The sequence below is a fragment of the Equus caballus genome, chromosome 23 (genome assembly GCF_041296265.1).
Source record: "Equus caballus isolate H_3958 breed thoroughbred chromosome 23, TB-T2T, whole genome shotgun sequence".
In the NCBI taxonomy this organism is placed as follows: domain Eukaryota; kingdom Metazoa; phylum Chordata; class Mammalia; order Perissodactyla; family Equidae; genus Equus; species Equus caballus.
Window position 1 is genome coordinate 16,286,710 of NC_091706.1, and position 23,213 is coordinate 16,309,922.

The 23,213-nt window shown below is 38.5% G+C and overlaps 1 protein-coding gene across 13 annotated transcripts in view; it reads left to right on the forward strand.

Moving 5' to 3' along the window:
- The window catches only part of AGTPBP1 (ATP/GTP binding carboxypeptidase 1), a 175,155-nt gene that overhangs the window by 81,050 nt on the left and 70,892 nt on the right, over window positions 1-23,213 (forward strand). For all 13 annotated transcript variants that reach the window (XM_023627133.2, XM_070248715.1, XM_023627123.2 and 10 more), the window contains 3 exons: window positions 625-722; window positions 4,033-4,149; window positions 20,927-21,642. In XM_023627133.2, coding sequence (XP_023482901.2) covers window positions 625-722; window positions 4,033-4,149; window positions 20,927-21,642 — 931 coding nt within the window. The remainder of the gene's footprint in view (window positions 1-624; window positions 723-4,032; window positions 4,150-20,926; window positions 21,643-23,213) is intronic.

Here is a 23,213-nt window from a genome sequence, read left to right on the forward strand (position 1 = left end):
TTTTCTTCAAGATACTACTTATTACCTGTTTTGTGAAGTGATCACTGATAACCCCTTGGCCATGAGCAGTTTGTAATTAGTTATTCCATCCCTTGTTTTCCCATAGCATTTTCAAGTATATGCCTTCATTAACGTGTATCTTTTGTATTATAATTACTTGTTTACTCTTTTCTGCTCTTTAACCTCATGAGCTCCCTGAGGGCAGGGACTGTATTTACACATCTTTTAAAAAAATCCCCAGCACACAACACAGCACATGGCACATGGTAGTTCTTGAAACACATAAATGGGAAGTGAATTGTAAAGGGATGAATTGAGATATTGAAATTTATCATAAATAAGAAACAAAATGTTTGATTCAGGTTGTTGCAATGTAAGACATTAATTTTTTAAAACTGAGAACAATAGTAAAAAACCCATACATTTTTTACAGTTTTTCTCCAAATTTTAAAGCACTGTTACTTTGTCTCATAGATTTTTCAACACTTGGGATATTTTTAATAAGAAATTTCATTTCCTTTTCCTTTGGTGGTTGAAATACTTTATATATATCATTCTACCTTTGGATGTGCATGTTTTAGAATGCTTACCTCTGACCTACTTATAGCACATTTTGTATCATAGTGGATGACGTAGTAGATGAAAGTGATGACAACGATGATATTGATTTAGAAGCTGAAAATGAAACAGAAAATGAAGATGACCTAGATCAAAATTTTAAGGTGAGTTTAAATTTCTGTCTTTAGTCAACTTGATAAATTGTATACACAGTTGTGAAACAAAGATTGGGTAAATAGAGATAGCTAATGGTGGATTAATTTGTCCACATCTTTTTATTGTGGGTGACTGTGGACACTAAGCTATTGAAAGGGAAAATAACGTTGCTGTGAATGCATTGGTCTGGAAAGGGCCTTAAAATAGCTTATTTTCACTCTTCTCTGACCAGGAAGATTTTATCTAACTTTTCTGACTTAGATTTTAAAGTCTAAGGAAATTTAAGTTTGAAGGAAAGTGGTTTAACACTCTTTTAAGTGGCAACATGCTCCTCTTTCAGCAATCTTTAGGGGATACAAAAATAGTAGGAAAATAATTACTGATGGGTTTTTGGTAAAAATTAGTGTTTACATAATGATTCTTAGGTTTCAGTTGATTGGAAAGGGAAATGGACGTGCATTTATTGAATCGAGAAAAGATAAAAAATTATTGTCATGTTACATGAGATATTAAGTAAAGAGGCAGGTGAGTTTTGAAAATTTTATGGCACCTCTGGAAGTCTAGGTAGTCTATACTTGATTTATTTAGTGGTAGAGGGAACCATTCTAATGTCTGTAGAAAAATATTTGCTTAACGCATTTTTCAACTGTTTAGCTTAGTCCTTTTTTGGAGGGATTCATTTGACTTCTGTCTCCTTGAGCCTTTTTGTCTTGAAATGCTGTTCTCAAAATTGGGGCACACTGAGTATTTGACTCTCTTTGGATGTAGCATCTAAGATACTGGAAGGGGAAATAGCAGATATAGAACCAGTTTCATTGTTACCAAATATGGTCACCAAGGCAATCTTTGGCAAAATTTTCAAGTTAGCCAGTCTGGGTGACATGATGGTCTACATCCTGTCCTCAAGAAGCTACAAAGAAGAAAAACAGAGCAGGCTCTGATGGTGAAGGCAAAAGATCTGGGGTAACTGTGTGTTTGTGGTTCTCGACTTGATATAAGTAAAAGAACTGGTAGGATCCAAGAAGTGTTCCTTAGATAACAGAGGCTATATTCAAATCAACTTTTTGGATTCTTTGAGAGGTATAGGGCTAATAATTAGCAGATGGAGGCACAGGAAGGTTATCAGTGTAGCTTATAAGAGGTGGGGCCAGAATTCAGAATAAAGCAGGCTGGTGTGAATGTCCCCTCTCTTCACTGCTGTGCTATACTAAAATATGATTTTTCTTAAAGAACTATAGAATTGTTGGCTCTTTGAGACTGCTGAAGTGTATTATCATTTTTCTTCTTTACCACTGTTGTCGTCTTACTGTCATTGGCTGTTAAATTTGGACTTTAATTTTTTCTTTGTATCTAAATACCGTCACTTCTTTCATGCCTCAGTTGAACTTGCTGCATTGTAGTGGGGATAATATTTGTTTGTGTTCTATTGTGATTGTGGTCTTAGACACTGTCTTTTCCTCACCACAGTGATTCCATTCTCTTGCCCCAGATTTTTCAGAGTTTGGAGTGTTTACAGAAACCTGGAGGTTCTAGAAGACTCATCTCCAGGTCGTCAGGTCTTGTTAGTCTATAAGCGTCAATGCATTCTTTTTTCCCTTTTCCCTCTTTGACTTTAGTAGGACTGTATGGAGCGGTAGAAGGTGATTTTGTTTCTTTCTTCCAAGTCTATCAGTAGTTCTTTATCTTTGTTTTTCCCCAAACCAAAACACAAAATTGGCCTCTCAAAGTACAGTTTTCTTGCCTCACTATGGCTGTTTTACAGGTAAATTTTTTTTTTTTAAGTAGAGAGTCACTATGTAAGGCTATATTTTCACAAAATAGTATTGAATATTGAACTAGTATGTTTAGAGAAAAGAATATCTTTGTAAATTTTTTTTGTTATTTTGAAAGCATTGTCTACTTTATTAGATTCTAATCAAGAAAATTACATTATTTTTGGTTCATCAATGCATAATTTGAAGATATGTGAAATTACGTATGTATTCATGTAATAATAATTACACAATAACGATGCAATGATTAGCATGATACTCTTTAGATAAAACCAGTCTTTATTATTCATGGCAATGGGGAAAATCTTTTTATTGATTATACAAATAGTAGCTAAATTTCTGAATATGAAATAATGAGAAATACTTAGTATGTTTTTCCTTTTAAATTACTTATTAATATGAAAATGTATAAATATAGTCAGATACATGTATATAGAGCATTTTAAAGATTGAAGCATAGTAGAATACATTTAAGGATGAAAAATAAGTAGTTACTCTGATAGTAAGATAAATGCAAAAATAAAAATGAATACAAATTGAAAATGAGTGAGTGGTCTTCTTATCACTCTTTAGCCATCAGTGAAGGTAATGTGAGGCCAGAGTTGAGGGTCCTGGAAAATATCGTGGAAAGGAGGTAAACTGACACTTTTCTTTCTATCATGGGGTAGCATTAGCTCTTTGAACAGGTAGGAACCAATTTGATCCCGGATACACATCCTGTTTCACTGAGATCATACTTGTTTAAATTTACCCTCTTTTTTCCCAAAGGGGCGTGGAAATCCTTTCTGGCTGTTGTTCCACTCCTTACTTTACTTTTTCCCTGAAAAACTGAATGAGTGGTGCCCTGGGCTTTTCTAGGAGAGCGTTACTGACTACGGACTATGAGAGTGCGTGGTAATCATTAGTCTGTTGAGGCAGTGCTTTATGGAATCATTGACTTGTTTTACATTCTGGCTCCTCTCTTTGCAAGCTGTGTCATTTTGAGCAAGCCGCTTAACCTCTCTGTACCTCAGTTTCCTCTTCAAGTTAAATGGAGGTGATGATCCTGTATACTTCTTAGTGTTGTTATGCAGATTAGCTTAGTTACTATATGTAAAATCCTTAGCATGGTGCTTCATGTATTTTCAGTGCTCAATAAATGTTAGTTGTTTTGATTATCACCACCACCATCGTATACTTATGGTTTTCAATTTAGTTTTCTTAAGTTTTACTGCACTTTAATATGAGCAAAATGATAATTAGGGAGATTGGGAGCAACATAACTTGGTCTTGATCTTGACGCTAGTTTTTCTATCTTGAGGAGCCCAAGTACTGTGTTATATTAGAGTAACTTTGACCAAAGTGAAACACAGCAAAACAGCCAAAACAATAACAACACAACCACCACCCAAAAATACAAGCAAATTTTAATTTATGGTAAAATACAATCTTTATTCAGTGATTCTCTAATACATGTAATTAATAATTTGTGAAACTTTAAAGCTAAAATGTATTCTGTAATTTTACCTTTTTCTTAACTGGTGACTTGCTATTTTTGTTATTTCAGAATGATGATATTGAAACGGATATTAACAAACTAAAACCCCAGCAAGAACCAGGACGAACAATAGAAGAACTTAAAATGTATGAACACCTTTTCCCTGAGCTTGTTGATGATTTTCAGGTATAAATATAGAAAATTCAGCATCTTAACTGATTTTAAGAAAAAGTTCTTTTTTTCTCCAATAGACCTATAATCACTGTTTTCATTTCTAAAAAAATGAAAGTAGTATTGCTTTTCTGAGTGACATTAGACAATTACTTCTACACTTTGAGCTGCAAATTGCTTATCTGTAAAACGAGAGGACTAGCTCATTTAATTTTTGGAGTAGTGTTTTAAGTTTTTCATCACTTTGGTTCATCGCTTTAATTGACGTAGATTTTTACTCTTTGTAAAAAATAATCTTTAAAATGGTATTTTAAGATCTTATATTAAAGTTGTCTTTGTATCAGTTGAATTCAACTAAGGGGAGATAAGAGCTATGAAAGTACTGAATTAAAAATACAGTCTTTACATGTTGAATTTTTTTCCCTGATGTTCACTGTATAATGGTGGAATGTGGGGAAGACAGGAAGACAACTTGAAGTCTTTAAATCTTAGTTGGTTCATAGGGAGAGTGACTTCCTTTTCTTTTTGGAGGAAGATTAGCCCTGAAGTAATATCTACCGGCCAATCCTCCTCTTTTTGCTGAAGAAGATTGGCCCTGAGCCTACAACTGTGTCCACCTTCCTCTCTATGTGGGACGCCTGCCACAGCATGGCTTGATAAGCCGTGGGTAGGTCCTTGCCCAGGATCTGAACCATTGAACCCTGGGCCGCCAAAGCAGAATGTGTGAACTTTACTGCTGTGCCACCAGGCTGGCCCTAGAGTGACTTCTCAGTAACATTTCTTACCCTCATTTATTTACTGGAATATAATCATTCAGCCTGGATTACACAGCTAGTAAAGCTGATTGAATCAATAGTGACTGGCAGATCTAGTTTCTTATTCTCACTCTGCTGCTCACTTGTGGTGGGTCCTTGAATAAGTCCCTGAAAATGCCCAGAATCTTAAACTGTGAAATAAAGAGTTTGAACCAGATCATCACAGATTTATTTAGCTTTTGCTGCAAACCCCATGCTCCCCAAATTCCATACACTTAATTCTTAGTTGCTTAAAGAAAAGACTTGAATATGAAGTTCTAGGTGAGAAATAAAACTAGAGAAGAGCTTGCCCGCTAGTGTTTGCATTTCGCGGTTCCGATTATTTAGCTTCCCTTTGGGAACTAAGGAGCTTTGCATGCAGTGGAAGCAGCAGCAGCCCCCGTCCACGCCTTCCTGCTGTCTCGGTACTCCCCATAGATTTGGGGTATGTTGGAAGGTACTTTGAAATCAGGAGTACTAGAAAGAGAGCAAAAATGAAGTAGAGGGTATTTGTCAAAAAGAGAAAAAGAGGAGCTGGCCTGGCGGCATAGTGGGTCAGTGTGTGTGCTCTGCTTTGGCGGCCCAGGGTTCACAGGTTCCAACCTCGGGCACAGACCTAGTGCTGCTCGTCAAGCCATGCTGTGGCAGCATCCTACCTAAAATAGAGGAAAATTGGCACAGATGCTGGCTCACTGACAATCTTCCTCAAGCAAAAGGAGGAAGATTGGTAACAGATGTTAGCTCAGGGCCAGTCTTCCTCACAAAAACATAAAAAAAAGAAAGGAAGGAAAAGAAGAAGGCAGAAAGAGAGACATTTGGGAAAGGATACAGGGTGATTTCCTTTGATTCAACTTACAGCAGGTATCTGCTGCTCTTTTAACACCTTTGTGTCCAGCTAAGAACCACTGAAAAATAAAACCCCAGAGAGAGCAAATGTTGCTAACTCAAAGCAGAAAAATACTGCGGAAGGAATTTGGGGAAGCAATTGATTATTAAGAAATCACCTATTTTCTTTCTTATTTATGTGCATATGAGATATATATATAATGTGATTAAAAATTGTAGGAGTTTGATGTGGGAACAGAGAAGAGTAATTTTGTAATGGGTGTCAAGGCCAAGATTTTGCTTCTCCTCCTTTCACAAGCCAGGCCTTCCCTCTGGTAGACTGTGAGGATGAGTTCTTGCGCGTCTGCTTGTGTTCTTCACGCAGAGGGGGCTCCCCTTGATGGCGTCCTGCGTGGCCCTCGGAACACCTGGCCCGCTTGACCTTTAGTTTGGCTTCTCCTAGAGCAGGTTCCTTCCTTTGGTCTGACTTGGTGTGGCTGGGGGCAGACTGTCTTGTCTGAGTTTAAGAGCTCTGAAAAGTTTTCTTCCCACCTGAGTTACGCCTTTTCATTTTGTTTAAGCAAAAGAAGCTACTTCAAATATTTCAGATAGTACATATTTATTAATGTATTCTCTGTTTTGCCATGAAGTTTTATGTAGAGTAGTTAGCTCTATTTCCATAGCATGTGTTATGGGAAATAACACATTGTGTTTTATTTGCATAATTAGAAAATCATTTCTAAAATAGTTGTGTTGGTACTTGACTGTCTTTCTCATTTTTAACTTTCAGAGGAATGCACTGTTCAAATACTTTAGTCTCTATTTTTTGAAGTATGTGTTGTAACTACATACAGACCGTGTTTAAGTGATGTACTTTCGAGAATTAAAAATATTGGTTGGTTCCACATAGGAAGTGTTTGAAAGAATTTTTCAGCCATCATCGTATCAAATACTGGCAGATCATGAGATACTAAACATAAATGAAATTAATTTTGATTGTGAATTTTTCAAATTGGATTTCCCTGTCATTTTCTATCAACTGTTGAAGCTTAAAATTACTTGATGTGTTTGTTTGAATCCTGACCACCACCTGCTTTGTTTCTACGTGTGTTACGGCTGCCGTTCAGTGGTCAGGTGCGGGCAGAGTGAATGCCTTTGAAGGCAGCATATGGAATTATTGAAGGAATTATCAACAGAGTTTTTGAGGGGAACTTACTGTGCTTTGATTGTTTTCGGTAAAGTGACAGTCATAGCTTTATTTGCTTTTGTTTCTTGATGGCAGCATAATGGAAGTGTCAAAATTCCATGTTTTCACACATCTCTGGTGGCGTGGTGACATTTACCATACAGACTTCTATTATTTTTCTTTCCCTCTCTTTAATTTGCTTTTAAATTTTTGTTAAAGTTATGCATGGACAGATTTTAAAGTGTCAAATAGTTTTACATACTTTAATCAGGAAAAGCTGTAGTACCTTGCCTGCCTACTGTTTCCTGTGATTACTTTTAGCATGTTTTTGAAGTTAATCCCCATGTTTCTAAATGATATGCGTACAGTGCCATGTTTTGATTTTTCTTACTTTAGTTCATTTTTTTCTTTCTTTGTGTTATCGTGTTAAGATGGGCATCTAGTAATTTTCTACTTTTCCCCCCAGTATTTACATGTTTTGTCTGTAAATTTCACGCTTAATTATTGTTTTAGCTGTGTCATACAAGTTTTAATATTTAGTATTTTCATTATCTTTGTTTTGAACCTTTATTTCCATATGATTCTTTTGTTTGTTTCATTGGTGATGTCCAGTTGGCTTTTTAATTTCCAATTTTTTATCTTTTTATTGATTTCTAGCATATGGTAGTAGGATAACATGACTTATTCTTTATGAGATGGCTTTGAATGTGGTCAGCTTTTGTTACTACTTGTGTTCTTGAAAAGAACTCTTCTGCACTTGTCAGGCACAGCGGTATATTTTGTAAGTTTGCCTATTAGGACGAGATGGTTAATCGTGTTGAGTTCTTTTCTATCTTTGTGGATTATTATTCCTGTGCTACCAATTACCGTGAAAAGTGTGTTAAAAATTTCTCACTATGATCGCTAATGTGTCTCTTTTTGCAGAGCTGTTGGTTTTTGTTATATCTTTTTTGAAGCTTATTGTTGTTTTTTTTTTTTTTAAAGATTTTTTTTTTTTTTTTAATTTTTTCCTTTTTCTCCCCAAAGCCCCCCAGTACATAGTTGTATATTCTTTGTTGTGGGTCCTTCTAGTTGTGGCATGTGGGACGCTGCCTCAGCGTGGTTTGATGAGCAGTGTCATCTCCGCGCCCAGGATTCCAACCAACGAAACACTGGGCCGCCTGCAGCGGAGCGCGCGAACTTAACCGCTCGGCCACGGGGCCAGCCCCTGAAGCTTATTATTTATTGTGTATAAATGTAAATTGATTTCTCTTCCTTTTGGATTGAGCTTTTTATTGTTATGAAGTTATTGTCTTTGTCTCTAGGACTTTAAGGCAAAAAGGTTTTTTAAAAAAATATTAATGTAGTTACCTTAAATTTGGCTACTGGCCTGATGTCTTTTGAAATCTTTTTACTTTCAAGCTTTTGATATCCTTAGATGTGTATCTTTTAAACAGCATATGGTTGGATTTTAAAAAATCAAGTCTGAGTCACTGCTGTTTAACTGGAGCATTTAGTTTATTTACATATAATTATTCCTATATTTGGATTTATATTTATGAGATCTTATTTCTTTTTGTTTGTTTCTTATCTATATCTTTGTCTCTTTACCTTGCCTTCATTTGGAGTATTTTTTTCTTGTTTCACTTTTCCACCCTTATTAGTTTGAAAACTGTATAGTCTTGTTATTTTTATTTTAATCAACTTTGTTGAGGTGTAATTTATGTACAATAAACTGCATTCATTTAAAGTGTAAGTTTGAATATTGACATATATGAAAAAATTCTAGTTACTTTTGATATTGTAACATACATGTTTACTAAATTCTGGAGTTAATTAGGATCCTGTCTTTCCTCTTTCTCTTAATTATGAAAGGAAACTTAGAATACTTTAACCATAGTCACCTCCCAAACCAACTCATATGCGTTTATGTTTTAACTCTAGCTTTTAAAAAACCCAGATGATGGTACTGCTTTGTGTTTTTACCTTCAGTGTTTCTCAGACCTTCTGTCTGAATTATTTTCCTTCTTCTTGAAGTATGTCTTTTGGTGTGTGACTGTCTCTCTCTCTCTTTTAGTCTGAAAGTGTCTTTATTTTGTAATCATTCTTGGAAGTTAGCCTCTTTTCTCTGTGCTTTTTTAAAATCAGCTTTATTGAAGTATAATTTACAAGCAGTAAATTACACATATTGCAGTTAAACGAGTTTTGAGAGTTTATGTGACTGTGTAACTACCAGCCCAGTCAAGGTAGGGAATTATTTCTGTCACCCCAGAAGGTCTCCCTGAGCCCCTTTTCCTCATGTCCTGCCCAAGTAACTACTGATGTGCTATCTTTCATTCTCGGTTGGTTTTGCCTGTTCTAGAACTTCTCATAACTGGAATCATAGCGTATGTACTCTTGTGTGTGAGGCTTCTTTTGCTCAGCATATGTTTTTGAGATTCACCCCTTTTATTGCGTTGGTGCTTTCCTTGTTGCTGAGTAGTATTTTTTTTTTTTTAAAGATTTTATTTTTTTCCTTTTTCTCCCCAAAGCCCCCCGGTACATAGTTGTATATTCTTTGTTGTGGGTCCTTCTAGTTGTCGCATGTGGGACGCTGCCTCAGCGTGGTCTGATGAGCAGTGCCATGTCCGCGCCCAGGATTCGAACCAACAAAACACTGGGCCACCTGTAGCGGAGCGCGCAAACTTAACCACTCGGCCACGGGGCCAGCCCCGCTGAGTAGTATTTTTTGTATGAATATACCACAGTTTCTTTATCCATTCTTATTGATGACTATTGGAATGTTTGGAATTTGGGGCTATTATGAATAAAATTGATACTAATATCTGTGTACAGAGCTTTTTGTGGAAATATGCCTTTGTTTCTCTTGGGTAAGTTCCTACGAGTGAAATTACTGGATAGTAATTGTTAGGTTTATTTTTTGCTTTATGGGAAATTGTTTCTGGTGACTTTTAAGATAATTTCTCTGGCTTCAATGCTGTGCAGTTTCCCAGTAGTGTTGACTAAGTGTGGATATTCTTTTTTAAATCTTGTTTGGGATCCATTGTGTTTTGGAATCTGTGAGTTGTTTGCTCATAGGATTTGGGAAGACTCTCCGTTTCCTTCTTCAGATGCTGCCTCTTTCCCCTTCCTGCTCTCTTGTCTGTTGGCATTTCTAATTGAATGTAGACTTTTTTACTTTCTTGCATATCTTTTACCGCTTTTTCATGTTTTCCTTCTCTTTGTTTCTCTAAGCTGCAATCAGATAATTTCATCAGAACTGTCTGCCAGTTCCCTAATTCTATTTTTGGCTGTAGCTAGTCTGTCATTAGAAACATCAGTTAGGCATTTAGATTATTATTATCTTTTTGGTTTTTAGAAGATTTAAAAAATCTGTTTCATCAGTCTTTAACTTCTTGTTTCTTGTCTTTTATTTCTTTGAACATATTAAATGTAGTTATTTCTTAGTCTTATTATTTTAGTGTCTGAAGTTCTTGCACGTCTTTTTCTATATCTGTTGTTTCTTTTAATTCTTTCTCTCCTACTTTTTAGATTGTGTATTTAGTTGTTTTTTTTTTTTACTGTTAGCTGCTCATTTTCTGTATACTTTTGTTGTGGAAACGATGTGGAAACTCCAGAAGTTTTTGTTGTTGTTACTTTTGATGAGCACTGTTAAAGATTAAATTCCTCCTTGAGGGTTTTTGGACCACCCAGACAATGTGAATTCAGGCTGCATATCCGTGTGATGGCAAGCTGTGGTACCAATTTGTGAGTAGTGGTATTTTTCATCCTCTTAGTGCTAAGGTTTGGGACAGTTGGCTTTCCTTGCTGTTATTTGTTGTATGTGTGGGGGTAATTTCTGGGTCCTCTATGTTGAAGGTTTAGTTCTCTGGGGCTCCATCTTTATGGGAGGAGGATCTTCCATTAGACTTCCCACCTTATGCAGGTTCTTGGCTTGTCTGTTCTTTATATTCTTTGAGATTGGAAAACCTAAGGCCCAGGTCACCTGGTTTAGCAGATGTTTTCCAAGTGAAAGCCAACTTCAGTCTTACCACTTTGGGGTCCCATCTTCATTTACTATTTGTCTTTATCCTTGCTTTCTTATCCACTTGTTGTCATACTTAAAATATTTTAATATTTTATCCAACAACTGTAAATGTTTCTGTGGGGTGGATACCTAGCTCACCATGTTTCCTACAACAGATTTTTTTTAATGCAAAGTTACTTCCCTTCAACCCTTTTGATGCAGAGCCACCTACCCATTACCTCCCTTGTGCCTCCACTGTCTCCTAGGGTTAGACATAGCACAGGAGTAGAGAGTGGGTCATCTTTACTCCCTGGGTTTTATATAGTAGGTGGTTAAGGAGTTAATTATAAATATATAATGTGTATAAAGAAGTTAAACGAAATTAAAAGATGAATTGCAAATCCAGAAAAATATTTGCAAAAATGAGTTAGCTAGAGGACTAGTATATATGTGTGTGTGTGTATTTTTCTGTGAGAATTTATACGTCAAAACAAGAAAAATCCTGCTTTCCAGGATTACCTATGAAGAATTAAACAAGTTAACAGATGTATGGAAAACTGTTTGCTTTTCTAGTAGACAAAGAAATGAAAATTAACGTAACAGTAAGACAATATGTCTTATCTACCACTTTAGAAAAAATTTTTAAAACTAGTACCTAATGTTGGCAAGGAGGAGAGCACCTGAAGTAGATACTCTCATATACATTACTGGAAATATACATTTATATAAACATTTTTGGAGAGTACTTGGACGATTCCTATTAAAGATTAAAATTGATTATAGTATCTGACCCTGTAATTCCATTTCAGTGCTTAGGAAATCATCCTAAACAAAAAAAATTCTGCAAAAAGATGTTCATCACAGAGTTCTTTGTAATAGCAAAATTTTGAAAATAGCTTAAATATACACCTAATTTGTTTAAATCCTTCCCTGTTCTATAAAGGATTTAATGCCCAACAATAGAATAAAGATTAAATCAATTGTGTTGTATTTCCTTGAAAGAGTCTTTTACTGTTTATTTCTTTCTTTCTTTTTGTGAGGAAGATTCACCCTGAGCTAACATCTGTTGCCACTCTTACTCCTTTTTCCTGAGGAATATTGTCCCTGAGCTGACATCTGTGCCCATATTCCTCTATTTTGTATGTGAGTCACCTCCACAGCATGGCCACCGATGTGTGTAGGTCCACGCATGGGAATTGAACCCAGGCTGCTGAAGTGGAGCCCACTGAACTTAACCAGTAGGCCATGGGGCCAGCCCCTGATAGAGTCTTATGTAGACAAAAAACTATTTCTAAAAGTACAAAAATATAAAGGCTACTTGACCTGTCAGAAGCATCCTTTTTTTTGCTTGGCTTTCAGGATACTTCTTCTTCCTGGTTTTCATCTTTCCAGACTGACTTTTCCTTCTCCATTTCCTTTTCTGTTTTGTCTTCATCTCCTCAACGTCTTAAGATTGTAGTACCCCAAGGTTCAGTCTTTTGTCCTCTTCTCTTCTGTTTATTTCTTTCCGTTGATGATTTCAAGTCTCATGGTTTGGAATGATGTCAGTATGCTAATGACTCCCAAATTTATGTCTTCTGCATAGACTTCTCCTCTGATTTCTAGACTCATATATCCAGCTGCCTATTTTACATCTGTTGACCTAAATAAATAAAAGTCAGTTGTTTTACCAGAAAATGAGTTTATCTGGGAATAGCAGAAGAATTGCAGTTTGGGACAAGTAAGCTATATCAAAAGCCATAGACAAGTCCAACAAACAAAGGAGAGGAATGTTATTTTATAGAAAAAAAGGAGGAAGTTGGGAGGGGTTTATCATTGCGTCTAGCTGTAGTGTGTGAGGGCTCCCTCTTGTGGCCTCCCCACCTCATTTATTTCTTTAATTTTTTAATTTAATTTTAGCTTTTTGAGGAAGATTAGCCCTGAGCTAACTGCTGCCAATCCTCCTCTTTTCGCTGAGGAAGACTGGACCTGAGCTAACATCCATGCCCATCTTCCTCTACTTTATATGTGGGACGCTTACCACAGCATGGCTTGCCAAGTGGTGCCGTGTCCGCACCCTGGATCCAAACTGGCGAACCCCAGGCCGCCAAAGTGGAACGTGCGAACTTAACTGCAGCACCACCAGGCCGGGCCCCCAACCTCATTTTAAATGAGGTTTCTTCTATTCTGTTTCACACATCCTTGTCCACATGTGACTAGCTCACACTTGACGTTCTAGAGTGATGTTTTCCCTTGAGTTCAGGTAAACACTTTGGCACCGTCTGTGACCTCTCTCTGTACCGTCTACCCTATAGCTGGTCTATCAGGATAGCATGTTGATTCTGCCTCACAGTACATTTAGAATCCAGCTGCTTCTTACCAACTTCCCTAGATTACTGCAGAAGACTCTCAATTAGTCTCCCCACTTCTACTGTCCCCTCCTCAGCCTATTCCCAGAAGAGTGCTAAAGTAGCAGTTCTCACCAGGGCCGAGATTGCCTCCAGGGGACATTTGACAAATGTCAGGAGACATTTTTGGTCAAGACAGATGTGAGGGGGTGGGGCCAGGTACCTAGGGTGAGAGAGGCCAGGGATGCTGCTCAACATCCACCAGTGCACAAGCCAGTGCTGCCCTCCTGCTCCCGCCCCCACCGCTGGAAATACAGAACCAGAACCAAGCAAAAAAGAATGATCTAGCCTAGAGTGTCTGCTGCGGCAGTTAAGAAGCCTTGCGCTGTAGGTTTTTGTTTTCTTTATTCCTAATTATGTCATGTCATGGTACTACTCAAAACCCTCCATCGACTCCCAGTCTCACTGAAAACCAAAATTCTTAAATTGCCTGCAAGGCCCCACAGTATCTGGCCCTCTTTTTTTTTTTTTTTATTAATGTTATGATAGATTACAACCTTGTGAGATTTCAGTTGTACATTATTGTTAGTCATGTTGTGGGTACACCTCTTCCCCCTTTGTGCCCTCCCCCCACCCCCCCTTTTCCCTGGTAACCACCGATCAGATCTCCTTGTCAATATGTTAACTTCCACCTATGAGTGGAGTCATATAGAGTTCGTCTTTCTCTGACTGGCTTATTTCGCTTAACATAATACCCTCGAGGTCTATCCACGTTGCTGCGCATGGGCCAATTTTGTCTTTTTTTATGGCTGAGTAGTATTCCATTGTGTATATATACCATATCTTCTTTATCCAATCATCAGTTTCTGGGCATGTAGATTGGTTCCACATCTTGGCTATTGTAAATAATGCTGCGATGAACATAGGGGTGCAAGGGACTCTTGGGATTTCTGATTTCAGGTTCTTAGGATAGATACCCAGTAATGGGATGGCTGGGTCATAGGGTATTTCTATTTTTAACTTTTTGAGAAATCTCCATACTGTTTTCCATAGTGGCTGTACCAGTTTGCATTCCCAGCAACAGTGTATGAGGGTTCCTTTTTCTCCACAACCTCTCCAACATTTGTCGCTCTTGGTTTTGGATGTTTCTGCCAATCTAACGGGTGTAAGGTGATATCTTAGTGTAGTTTTGATTTGCATTTCCCTGATGATTAGTGATGATGAACATCTTTTCATGTGTCTATTGGCCATATTTATATCTTCTTTTGAGAAATGTCTGTTCATGTCCTCTGCCCATTTTTTGATCGGGTTGTTTGTTTTTTTTTGTTAAGCCGTGTGAGTTCTTTGTATATTATGGAGATTAACCCTTTGTCGGATAAGTGGCTTGTAAATATTTTTTCCCAATTAGTGAGCTGTTTTTTTGTTTCAATCCTGTTTTCCCTTGCCTTAAAGAAGCTCTTTAGTCTGATGAAGTCCCATTTGTTTATTCTTTCTATTGTTTCCCTCAACTGAGGAGTTATGGTGTCCGAAAAGATTCTTTTGAAACTGATGTCAAAGAGTGTACTGCCTATATTCTCTTCTAGAAGACTTATTGTTTCAGGCCTAATCTTTAGGTCTTTGATCCATTTTGAGTTTATTTTGGTGTGTGGTGAAAAAGAACGGTCAATTTTCAATCTTTTGCATGTGGCTGTCCAGTTTTCCCAGCACCAGTTGTTGAAGAGACTTTCTTTTCTCCATTGTAGGCCCTCTGCTCCTTTGTCGAAGATTAGCTGTCCATAGATGTGTGGTTTTATCTCTGGGCTTTCAATTCTGTTCCATTGATCTGTGGACCTGTTTTTGTACCAGTACCATGCTGTTTTGATCACTGTAGCTTTGTAGTATGATTTGAAATTGGGGATTGTGATTCTGCCGGCTTTGTTTTTCTTGCTCAGGATTGCTTTAGCAATTCGGGGTCTTTTGTTGCCCCAAATGAATTGTAGGATTCTTTGTTCAATTTCTGTGAAGAATGTTCTTGGGATTCTGATTGGGATAGCATTGAATCTGTAGATTGCTTTAGGTAGTATGGACATTTTAACTATGTTTATTCTTCCAATCCATGTGCATGGAATGTCTTTCCATCTCTTTATGTCATCGTCAATTTCTTTCAAGAAGTCTTGTAGTTTTCATCGTATAGTTCCTTCACTTCCTTGGTTAAGTTTATCCCAAGGTATTTTATTCTTTTTGTTGCGATTGTGAATGGGATTGAGTTCTTAGGTTCTTTTTCTGTTAGTTCATTGTTAGTGTATAGAAATGCTACTGATTTATGTGCGTTGATTTTATACCCTGCTACTTTGCTGTAGTTGTTGATTATTTCTAATAGTTTTTCTATGGATTCTTTGGGGTTTTCTATATATAAGATCATGTCGTCTGCAAGCAGCGAGAGTTTTACTTCTTCATTACTTATTTGGATTACTTTTATTTCTTTTTCCTGCCTAATTGCTCTGGCCAACACCTCCAGTACTATGTTGAATAGGAGTGGTGAAAGTGGGCACCCTTGTGTTGTTCCTGTCCTCAAAGGGATGGCTTTCAGTTTTTGTCCATTGAGTATGATGTTGGCTGTGGGTTTGTCATATCTGGCCTTTATTATGTTGAGGTACTTTCCTTCTATACCCATTTTATTGAGGGTTTTTATCATAAATGGGTGTTGGATCTTGTCGAATGCTTTCTCTGCTTCTATTGAGATGATCATGTGGTTTTTGTTTTTCATTTTGTTGATGTAGTGTATCACGTTGATTGACTTGTGGATGTTGAACCATCCCTGTGTCCCTGGTATAAATCCCACTTGATCATGGTGTATAATCTTTTTGATGTATTGCTGCATTCGGTTTGCCAGAATTTTGTTGAGGATTTTTGCATCTATGTTCATCAGTGATATCGGCCTGTAGTTCTCCTTCTTTGTGTTGTCCTTGTCAGGTTTGGGGATCAGAGTGATGTTGGCTTCATAGAATGTGTTAGGGAGTACTCCATCTTCCTCAATTTTCTGGAATAGTTTGAGAATAATAGGTATTAAGTCTTCTTTGAATGTTTGGTAGAATTCTCCAGAGAAGCCGTCTGGTCCTGGACTCTTCTTTTTGGGGAGGTTTTTGATTACTGTTTCTATTTCCTTACTTGTGATTAGCCTATTGAGATTCTCCATTTCTTCCTGATTCAGTTTGGGGAGATTGTAGGAGTCTAGGAAGTTGTCCATTTCTTCCAGGTTGTTCAATTTGTTGGCATATAGTTTTTCATAGTATTCTCTTATGATCTCTTGTATTTCATTGGTATCTGTTGTGATTTCTCCTCTCTCATTCCTAATTTTATTTATTTGAGATTTCGCTCTTCTTTTCTTGGTGAGTCTGGCTAAAGGTTTGTCGATTTTGTTAATTTTTTCGAAGAACCAACTCTTTGTTTCATTGATCCTTTCTACTGTCTTTTTTGTTTCAATATCGTTTATTTCTGCTCTTATTTTTATTATTTCCCTCCTTCTACTGACTCTGGGCTTTGTTTGTTCTTCTTTTTCTAGTTCTGTTAGGTGTCGTTTGAGGTTGCTTATGTGAGCTTTTTCTTGTTTAGTGAGGTGAGCCTGTATTGCGATGAACTTCCCTCTTAGGACTGCTTTTGCTGCATCCCAAATGATTTGGTATGTCGTGTTCTCATTTTCATTTGTCTCCAGATAATATTTGATTTCTTCTTTAATTTCTTCAATAATCCATTGTTTGTTCAGAAGCGTGTTGTTTAGTCTCCACATTTTTGCACCTTTCTCTGCTTTTTTCTTGTAGTTGATTTCTAGTTTCATAGCATTATGATCAGAAAAGATGCTTGATATTATTTCAACTCTCTTGTATTTATTGATTTTTGCTTTGTTTCCCAAAATATGGTCAATCCTTGAGAATGTTCCATGTGCACTTGAGAAGAATGTGTAACCTGCTGTTTTTGGATGAAGTGTTCTATATATATCTATTAAGTCCATCTGGTCTAATTTTTCATTTAATTCTGTTATTTCCTTGTTGATTTTCTGTCTGGATGTTCTGTCCATTGGTGTTAATGGTGTGTTGAGGTCCCCTACTATTATTGTATTGTTGTTGATGTCTTCTTTTAGTTCTGTTAAGAGTTGCTTTACAAATTTTGATGCTCCTGTGTTGGGTGCGTATATATTTGTAAGTGTTATGTCTTCTTGGTGGAGAGTCCCTTTTATCATTATGTATTGTCCCTCTTTGTCTTTCTTTATCTGTTTTGCTTTGAAGTCTACCTTGTCTGATATTAGTATAGCGACACCTGCTTTCTTTTGTTCATTATTAGCTTGGAGTATTGTTCTCCATCCCTTCACTCGGAGTCTGTGTTTGTCTTTGGGGCTGAGGTGTGTTTCCTGGAGGCAGCATATTGTTGGGTCTTGTTCTTTGATCCATCCTGCCACTCTGTGTCTTTTGATTGGGGAGTTCAATCCATTTACATTCAGAGTGATTATTGAGATGTGGGGGCCTACCACTACCATTTTATGTTTTGTTTTCCGGTTTTCTTCAATTTCCTTTGTTTCTCGTCCCATGGTTTAGTCTGTTCTGATGAAGAGCTGCTACTCTCTGTTGTTGTCCTTCTACTTATCTCCTCTGCTCTTGGTTTTGTAGCCCCTTTCCTTTTTTGGATTTTTCAGGAATGAGGGTTTTCCTGAGGATTTCCTGAAGAGGAGGTTTTGTGGCAATGAACTCCCTTAATTTTTGTTTATCTGGGAAAGTTTTTATTTCTCCAATGTATTTGAAGAATATTTTCGCTGGGTAGAGAATTCTCGGCTGTAGGTTTTTGTCCTTCAGATTTTTGAATGTATCATTCCACTCTCTTCTAGCCTGTAAAGTTTCTGCTGAGAAATCTGCTGATAGCCTGATGGGGGTTCCTTTGTAGGTTAGTTTCTTTTGCCTGGCTGTCCTTAGTATTTTCTCCTTGTCGTTAACTTTTGCTAGCTTCACTACTATATGCCGTGGGGTTGGTCTTCTTGCACTGATAAAGTTTGGAGATCTATTGGCTTCTGTCACCTGAAGATCCATCTCTCTCACCAGATTTGGGAAGTTCTCAGCCATTATTTCTTTGAATAGGCTTTCTGCCCCTTTCTCCTTCTCTTCTCCCTCTGGTATACCTATAATCCTTACATTGCATCTCCTAATTGTGTCTGATAATTCTCGGAGAGTTTCTTCATTTCTTTTTAGTCTTACTTCTCTCTCCTCCTCTGCCTGCAGCATTTCTATATTTCCATCTTCCAAATTGTTAATTCTTTTCTCCATATTATCGGCCCTACTGTTCAGTGCATCTAGATTTTTCTTAATCTCTTCTATTGTGTTCTTCATTTCCAGTATTTCTGTTTGGTTCTTCTTTATCGTATCAAACTCTTTTGTGACATAGCTCCTGAACTCGTTGAGTTGTCTATCTGAATTCTCTCTTAACTCATTGAGTATTTTAATGATGGCTGTTTTGAAGTCATCGTCATTTAGGTTATATATTTCATTTTCTTTGGGATTGTTGTCTGTGTATTTGTTGTTTTCCTTCTGTTCTGGAGATTTAATGTATTTTTTCATATTGCTTGATGTTGTAGATTTGTGCATCCGCATAGAGACAGAGATTAGTTGCTCCTTCCACTTATTTCTGCTGGTGTGGTGGGGGAGCAGCTGTTTATACTGCACCAACCAGGAACCCTATCTGCAGTTGCTAACTGGGCGTGGGCCCCTCCTCGTAGTCACAGTGGTCCTTTGGATTCCCTTTTCTGCCATGGGGGCCATCACGGGGGGGCTTCAGGCTGCTGGTGCCTACTGTTGCAGCCCACCTAGACGTGCTCCCTCCTTGGGGTCTGCAACAGTGTTATGGGCTTTTCCAGCGGCCAGGGGTAGGATCACTTATATTTGCTGCTCCGTCACTGTTGGCACCCACAAAATCTCACTTGTCCACTGTGGGTCGCAGCAGAGCTATTGGCGTCTTCTACAGTCTGTGGTTAGCTCACCTAGCTATGCTACTTTTGTCCCGGGGTCTTCCAGCCTTGTGGCTGCCGGATGGGTGCTCCTCTTCCCTTCGGTCATTTTAGCTGCTGGCAGTCATTTGACGTATGTACTAGGGATTAGCAGACTCTGGTCTCCTGCTGTCCTGCAACCGTCTGGCTACACGGCTTTGGGCAAGTCACCTAGAAAGCACAGAACTCGCTAAAGAAGTTCTTACATCACCAGATTTTTAAAAAAAATTTAAATGATATCATCAACTATTTATGATCATAAAGATAACAAATATTGCTGTGCTGTGCAGAGGCTTTCGCTGAGGCTGCTGTGAGCCTGTAGGGTTTCCCCCTAGGCTACGGAGCCCGGTCGCTGGAACTCCACCCAGCCCCAGTCCTGTTCCCCAGGAACTCGGGGAGCCCTTTGCCCTGACTGGGGGATAGCCGGAGATCCTGATTTCAGTGGTAGCTGGTCAGCTGCTGCCCTGCCTGATATTCTCTCCGGGACCCTCCTGGTGTTGTGGATGCTGGGCGTGGCCCCTCCGCTAATGGCAGACAGAGAGTTTTGTCAGCTGCCCGGGTGGAACTCTGGAGCTTTCCCCCCAGGCCGCGGAGCCGGCCTCTGGAGCTCCACCCAGCCCCAGTCCTCTCTGAGATCTCCGGCAATCCCTTGCCCCACGGGGTGGGCAATGGCAGCTGGGGGTCGCCGCGTCCTCTGGGATTCTCTCCGGGACTTTCCCAGAGTTGTGAGTGCTGGACGTGGCCCCTCCACTAATGGCAGACAGAGAGTTTTGTCTGCTGCCTGGGCGGAACTCTGGAGCTTTCGCCCCAGGCCGCGGAGCCGGCCTCTGGAGCTCCACCCAGCCCCAGTCCTCTCCGAGATCTCCGGCAATCCCTTGCCCCATGGGGCGGGCAACGGCAGCTGGGGGTCGTCTGGCCTTCTTTTACCACTTGATGTTTGTCTTGCTCATTCCATCCCAGCCATCCTAGCCTTGCTGTTCTCTGATCACTCTGTGTCTCCCACTCTGGGCCTGTGCGCTGGCCATCTTCTCTGTCTTTGCTCCTATCTCGTCTTCTCAGTGAGGCCTCCCTAATCAGTGACGTTTAAACTCGCAGCCTGCCTCTCCTCCCCCGGCACTTGCAATCCATAGTACCCTTCCCCCTCTTTTTGCTCTAACACTTTACCTTTCTAACATTAGGTAAAATACATTTATAACATGTTTTTCACTTGTTGTATTAACAGTCCTCTCCCTTCCTGTAGAAAAATGTGAGCTGCAAAAGGGAAGGGCTGTTGTTTTAACGGATGAGTCTTAGGTGACTGAAACAGTGCTTGGCACAAAACAGACGCTCATAAATATTTGTTGAGTAAATGAGTAACAATTTAGTTGTGTTTCCTTTAATAGGATATTGGATGATTTTAATGTTTTTCTATTTTTATAAAATTACCCATATTTCTGTTGTATATAAGCATTATTTTTATAATAGAAAAAGTAAAATAAATGTAATGAATATTGTTGTGGTTAAATATTTTCTGTTTTATCAGTGAAATTAAAACGTACTTGGTTTTATTGGTCTTTAAAATTTTCAAATGTTAGGTTTCTGAGGCAGCATATAAAATGAATATGATCTTAGTTTTGTTATTGCGTTTTAATATTTACAGATAAAAGATTAAATTTTTTTTTCTTTTCAAAGGACTATGATTTAATCTCCAAAGAACCAAAGCCTTTTGTATTTGAGGGAAAAGTACGAGGTCCTATTGTTGTTCCTACTGCGGGAGAGGAAGCTTCTGGAAATTCAGGCAATTTAAGAAAAGGAGTTGTAATGAAGGCGAATGTGTCCTCTAAAGGAGAGGAAGGTGATAAGAAACCTACCTTTATGGATCTGGGGAAAGAAGATGTTAAAGATAATGACAGAACATTACAACAGCAGCTAGGTGATCAAAATAGAACTACTTCATCAGTCCATGGCTTTAACAATGACATTGTGAAGGCCTTGGACCGAATTACATTGCAGAATATTCCCTCTCAAACAGCCCCAGGTTTCACTGCAGGAATGAAGAAGGACTACAGCCTCCCTCTTACTGTCCTTACGTGCACGAAAGCGTGTCCACACATGGCTGCTTGTGGGAATGTTCTGTTTGAGGGCAGAGCAGTTCAGCTGGGGAAGCTTTGCTGTACTGGAGTCGAAACTGAGGATGATGAAGACAGTGAGTCTGCTTCGTCGGTGGAGCAAGCATCAGTTGAAATCTCTGATGGACCAACTCTCCACGACTCAGATCTCTACATCGAGATTGTGAAAAATACAAAGTCTGTCCCAGAATATTCTGAAGTGGCTTATCCTGATTATTTTGGTCACGTTCCGCCTCCATTCAAAGAGCCTATTTTAGAAAGGCCTTATGGTGTACAAAGGTGAGTTGCAGATTTCTTCTTCCTTCTAAATAAGACCATTGTTAAAATATGAAGCATTCTTAAAAGAAAAAAACTACTTTGAGTATTTAAGAAGAAAATTACTCTAAATTAAAGTTATTGTAATTTTTTATCCTGCTTTGGAAATTTTGCATTGTTTTGCAGTTGTCCTTATGGACAATTTGTGGACAAATCCTTATGGACTTTGTTTATTTTCTTAGCTCATTACTTATTCAAATGAAGCCAGCATAATAAACCTGACCATTGGACAATTTAGAAATTTTTCATTTAGATCGAATCTGAAAATATAAAAATAGATTATTCAATAATCTTTGAATAAATATTACATTAGTAATATATATTAATTTAGTAATTTGATTATTATTTGTACTTGATTTAGGTACACGATTTAAAAATAGCAGTATGGACAGTTTTATTTTGTTGTAAAATTTGAAATTGGAAATATGGGATTCATAAAAGCAGTAACCTTTAAGTTATTGAATCTTGCCAATTAATTTTAGAAGTTACAAATAGTATTAACTGTTGCCAACTAATGAATATTTGGCATAGGAATACATTTTTGGTGCAACTTGACTATTTTCAGTGATTATGGTTAAGGTTTTGTGATGAAAGCTTACCAGTACCTCAGAATGTTATATGGTCTTGTTATGAATATAGTGTGTAGTGATAAAGGAAGCCATTGCTGAGGATATTTGATTCACCTTAGGCTATAAGCTCCTTTAGGCAACAACTATATCTTTATTTTTTTAACTTCAGCATGTAGTATAATTAATCATTTTTACTTGGCAACTTAGTGTGTGTTTAATGGTACCAGTTGACTTCTTGATCCACAGGTATGGCATCACATCTAACGTAGCATCAGAACAGGGAACTTACTCTGCTGGGAAAGGTGTATGGGAGTGGGTCTGTGCCTTGGCATTCACTGGTTGTATCGCAGACTGCTCTGTCCAGAGGCAGCTGGCCTCATGGAGTGCTAGAATGGCCTTTAGAAGGCACAGGCGAAGCTCTAACTCAGGAAATACTCTCCAAGGATGGGTTGCCATCTTTCAGGATGCGGTATGTGCACTAAATTGGGAACTACCACATGGTTCTGTATCCCCAGTAGAAAGAACACATGGGTCTGGGAACCAGGAGGTGGGAACAGAAGTAGGCGTCCTTACTTTAGCTCGCAGTGCCCCGCTGGGGGACTTTTGCTTCTGTCCCTGCACCTCTGAGCTCTGCAGGGTTAGTAGTCCTGGTTCCCAGTGTGGGTGCAGTCTTTCCGCAGGGGACATAGCAAGGGTACAATTAAATTACAAGCTGTGGTTGCCAGCGAGTTACTGTAGCGTGGGGCCCACAGGCAGGAGTGGGCTCTACCATCTTGACCCAGATCAGCTGAAGCAGGTAGGATTGCAACAGGTTGAATACGTGTGGAACCCAGGTGATCCACTAATTTTCATCCCACCATCCTGGAATGAGAATGATATGACTGCCAAGGGCTCAGACCCCTCAGGAATGAGAGTTTGGATTAGTTCATTAGATCAGCTACCAAGACCTGCAGAGTGATTGCTGAG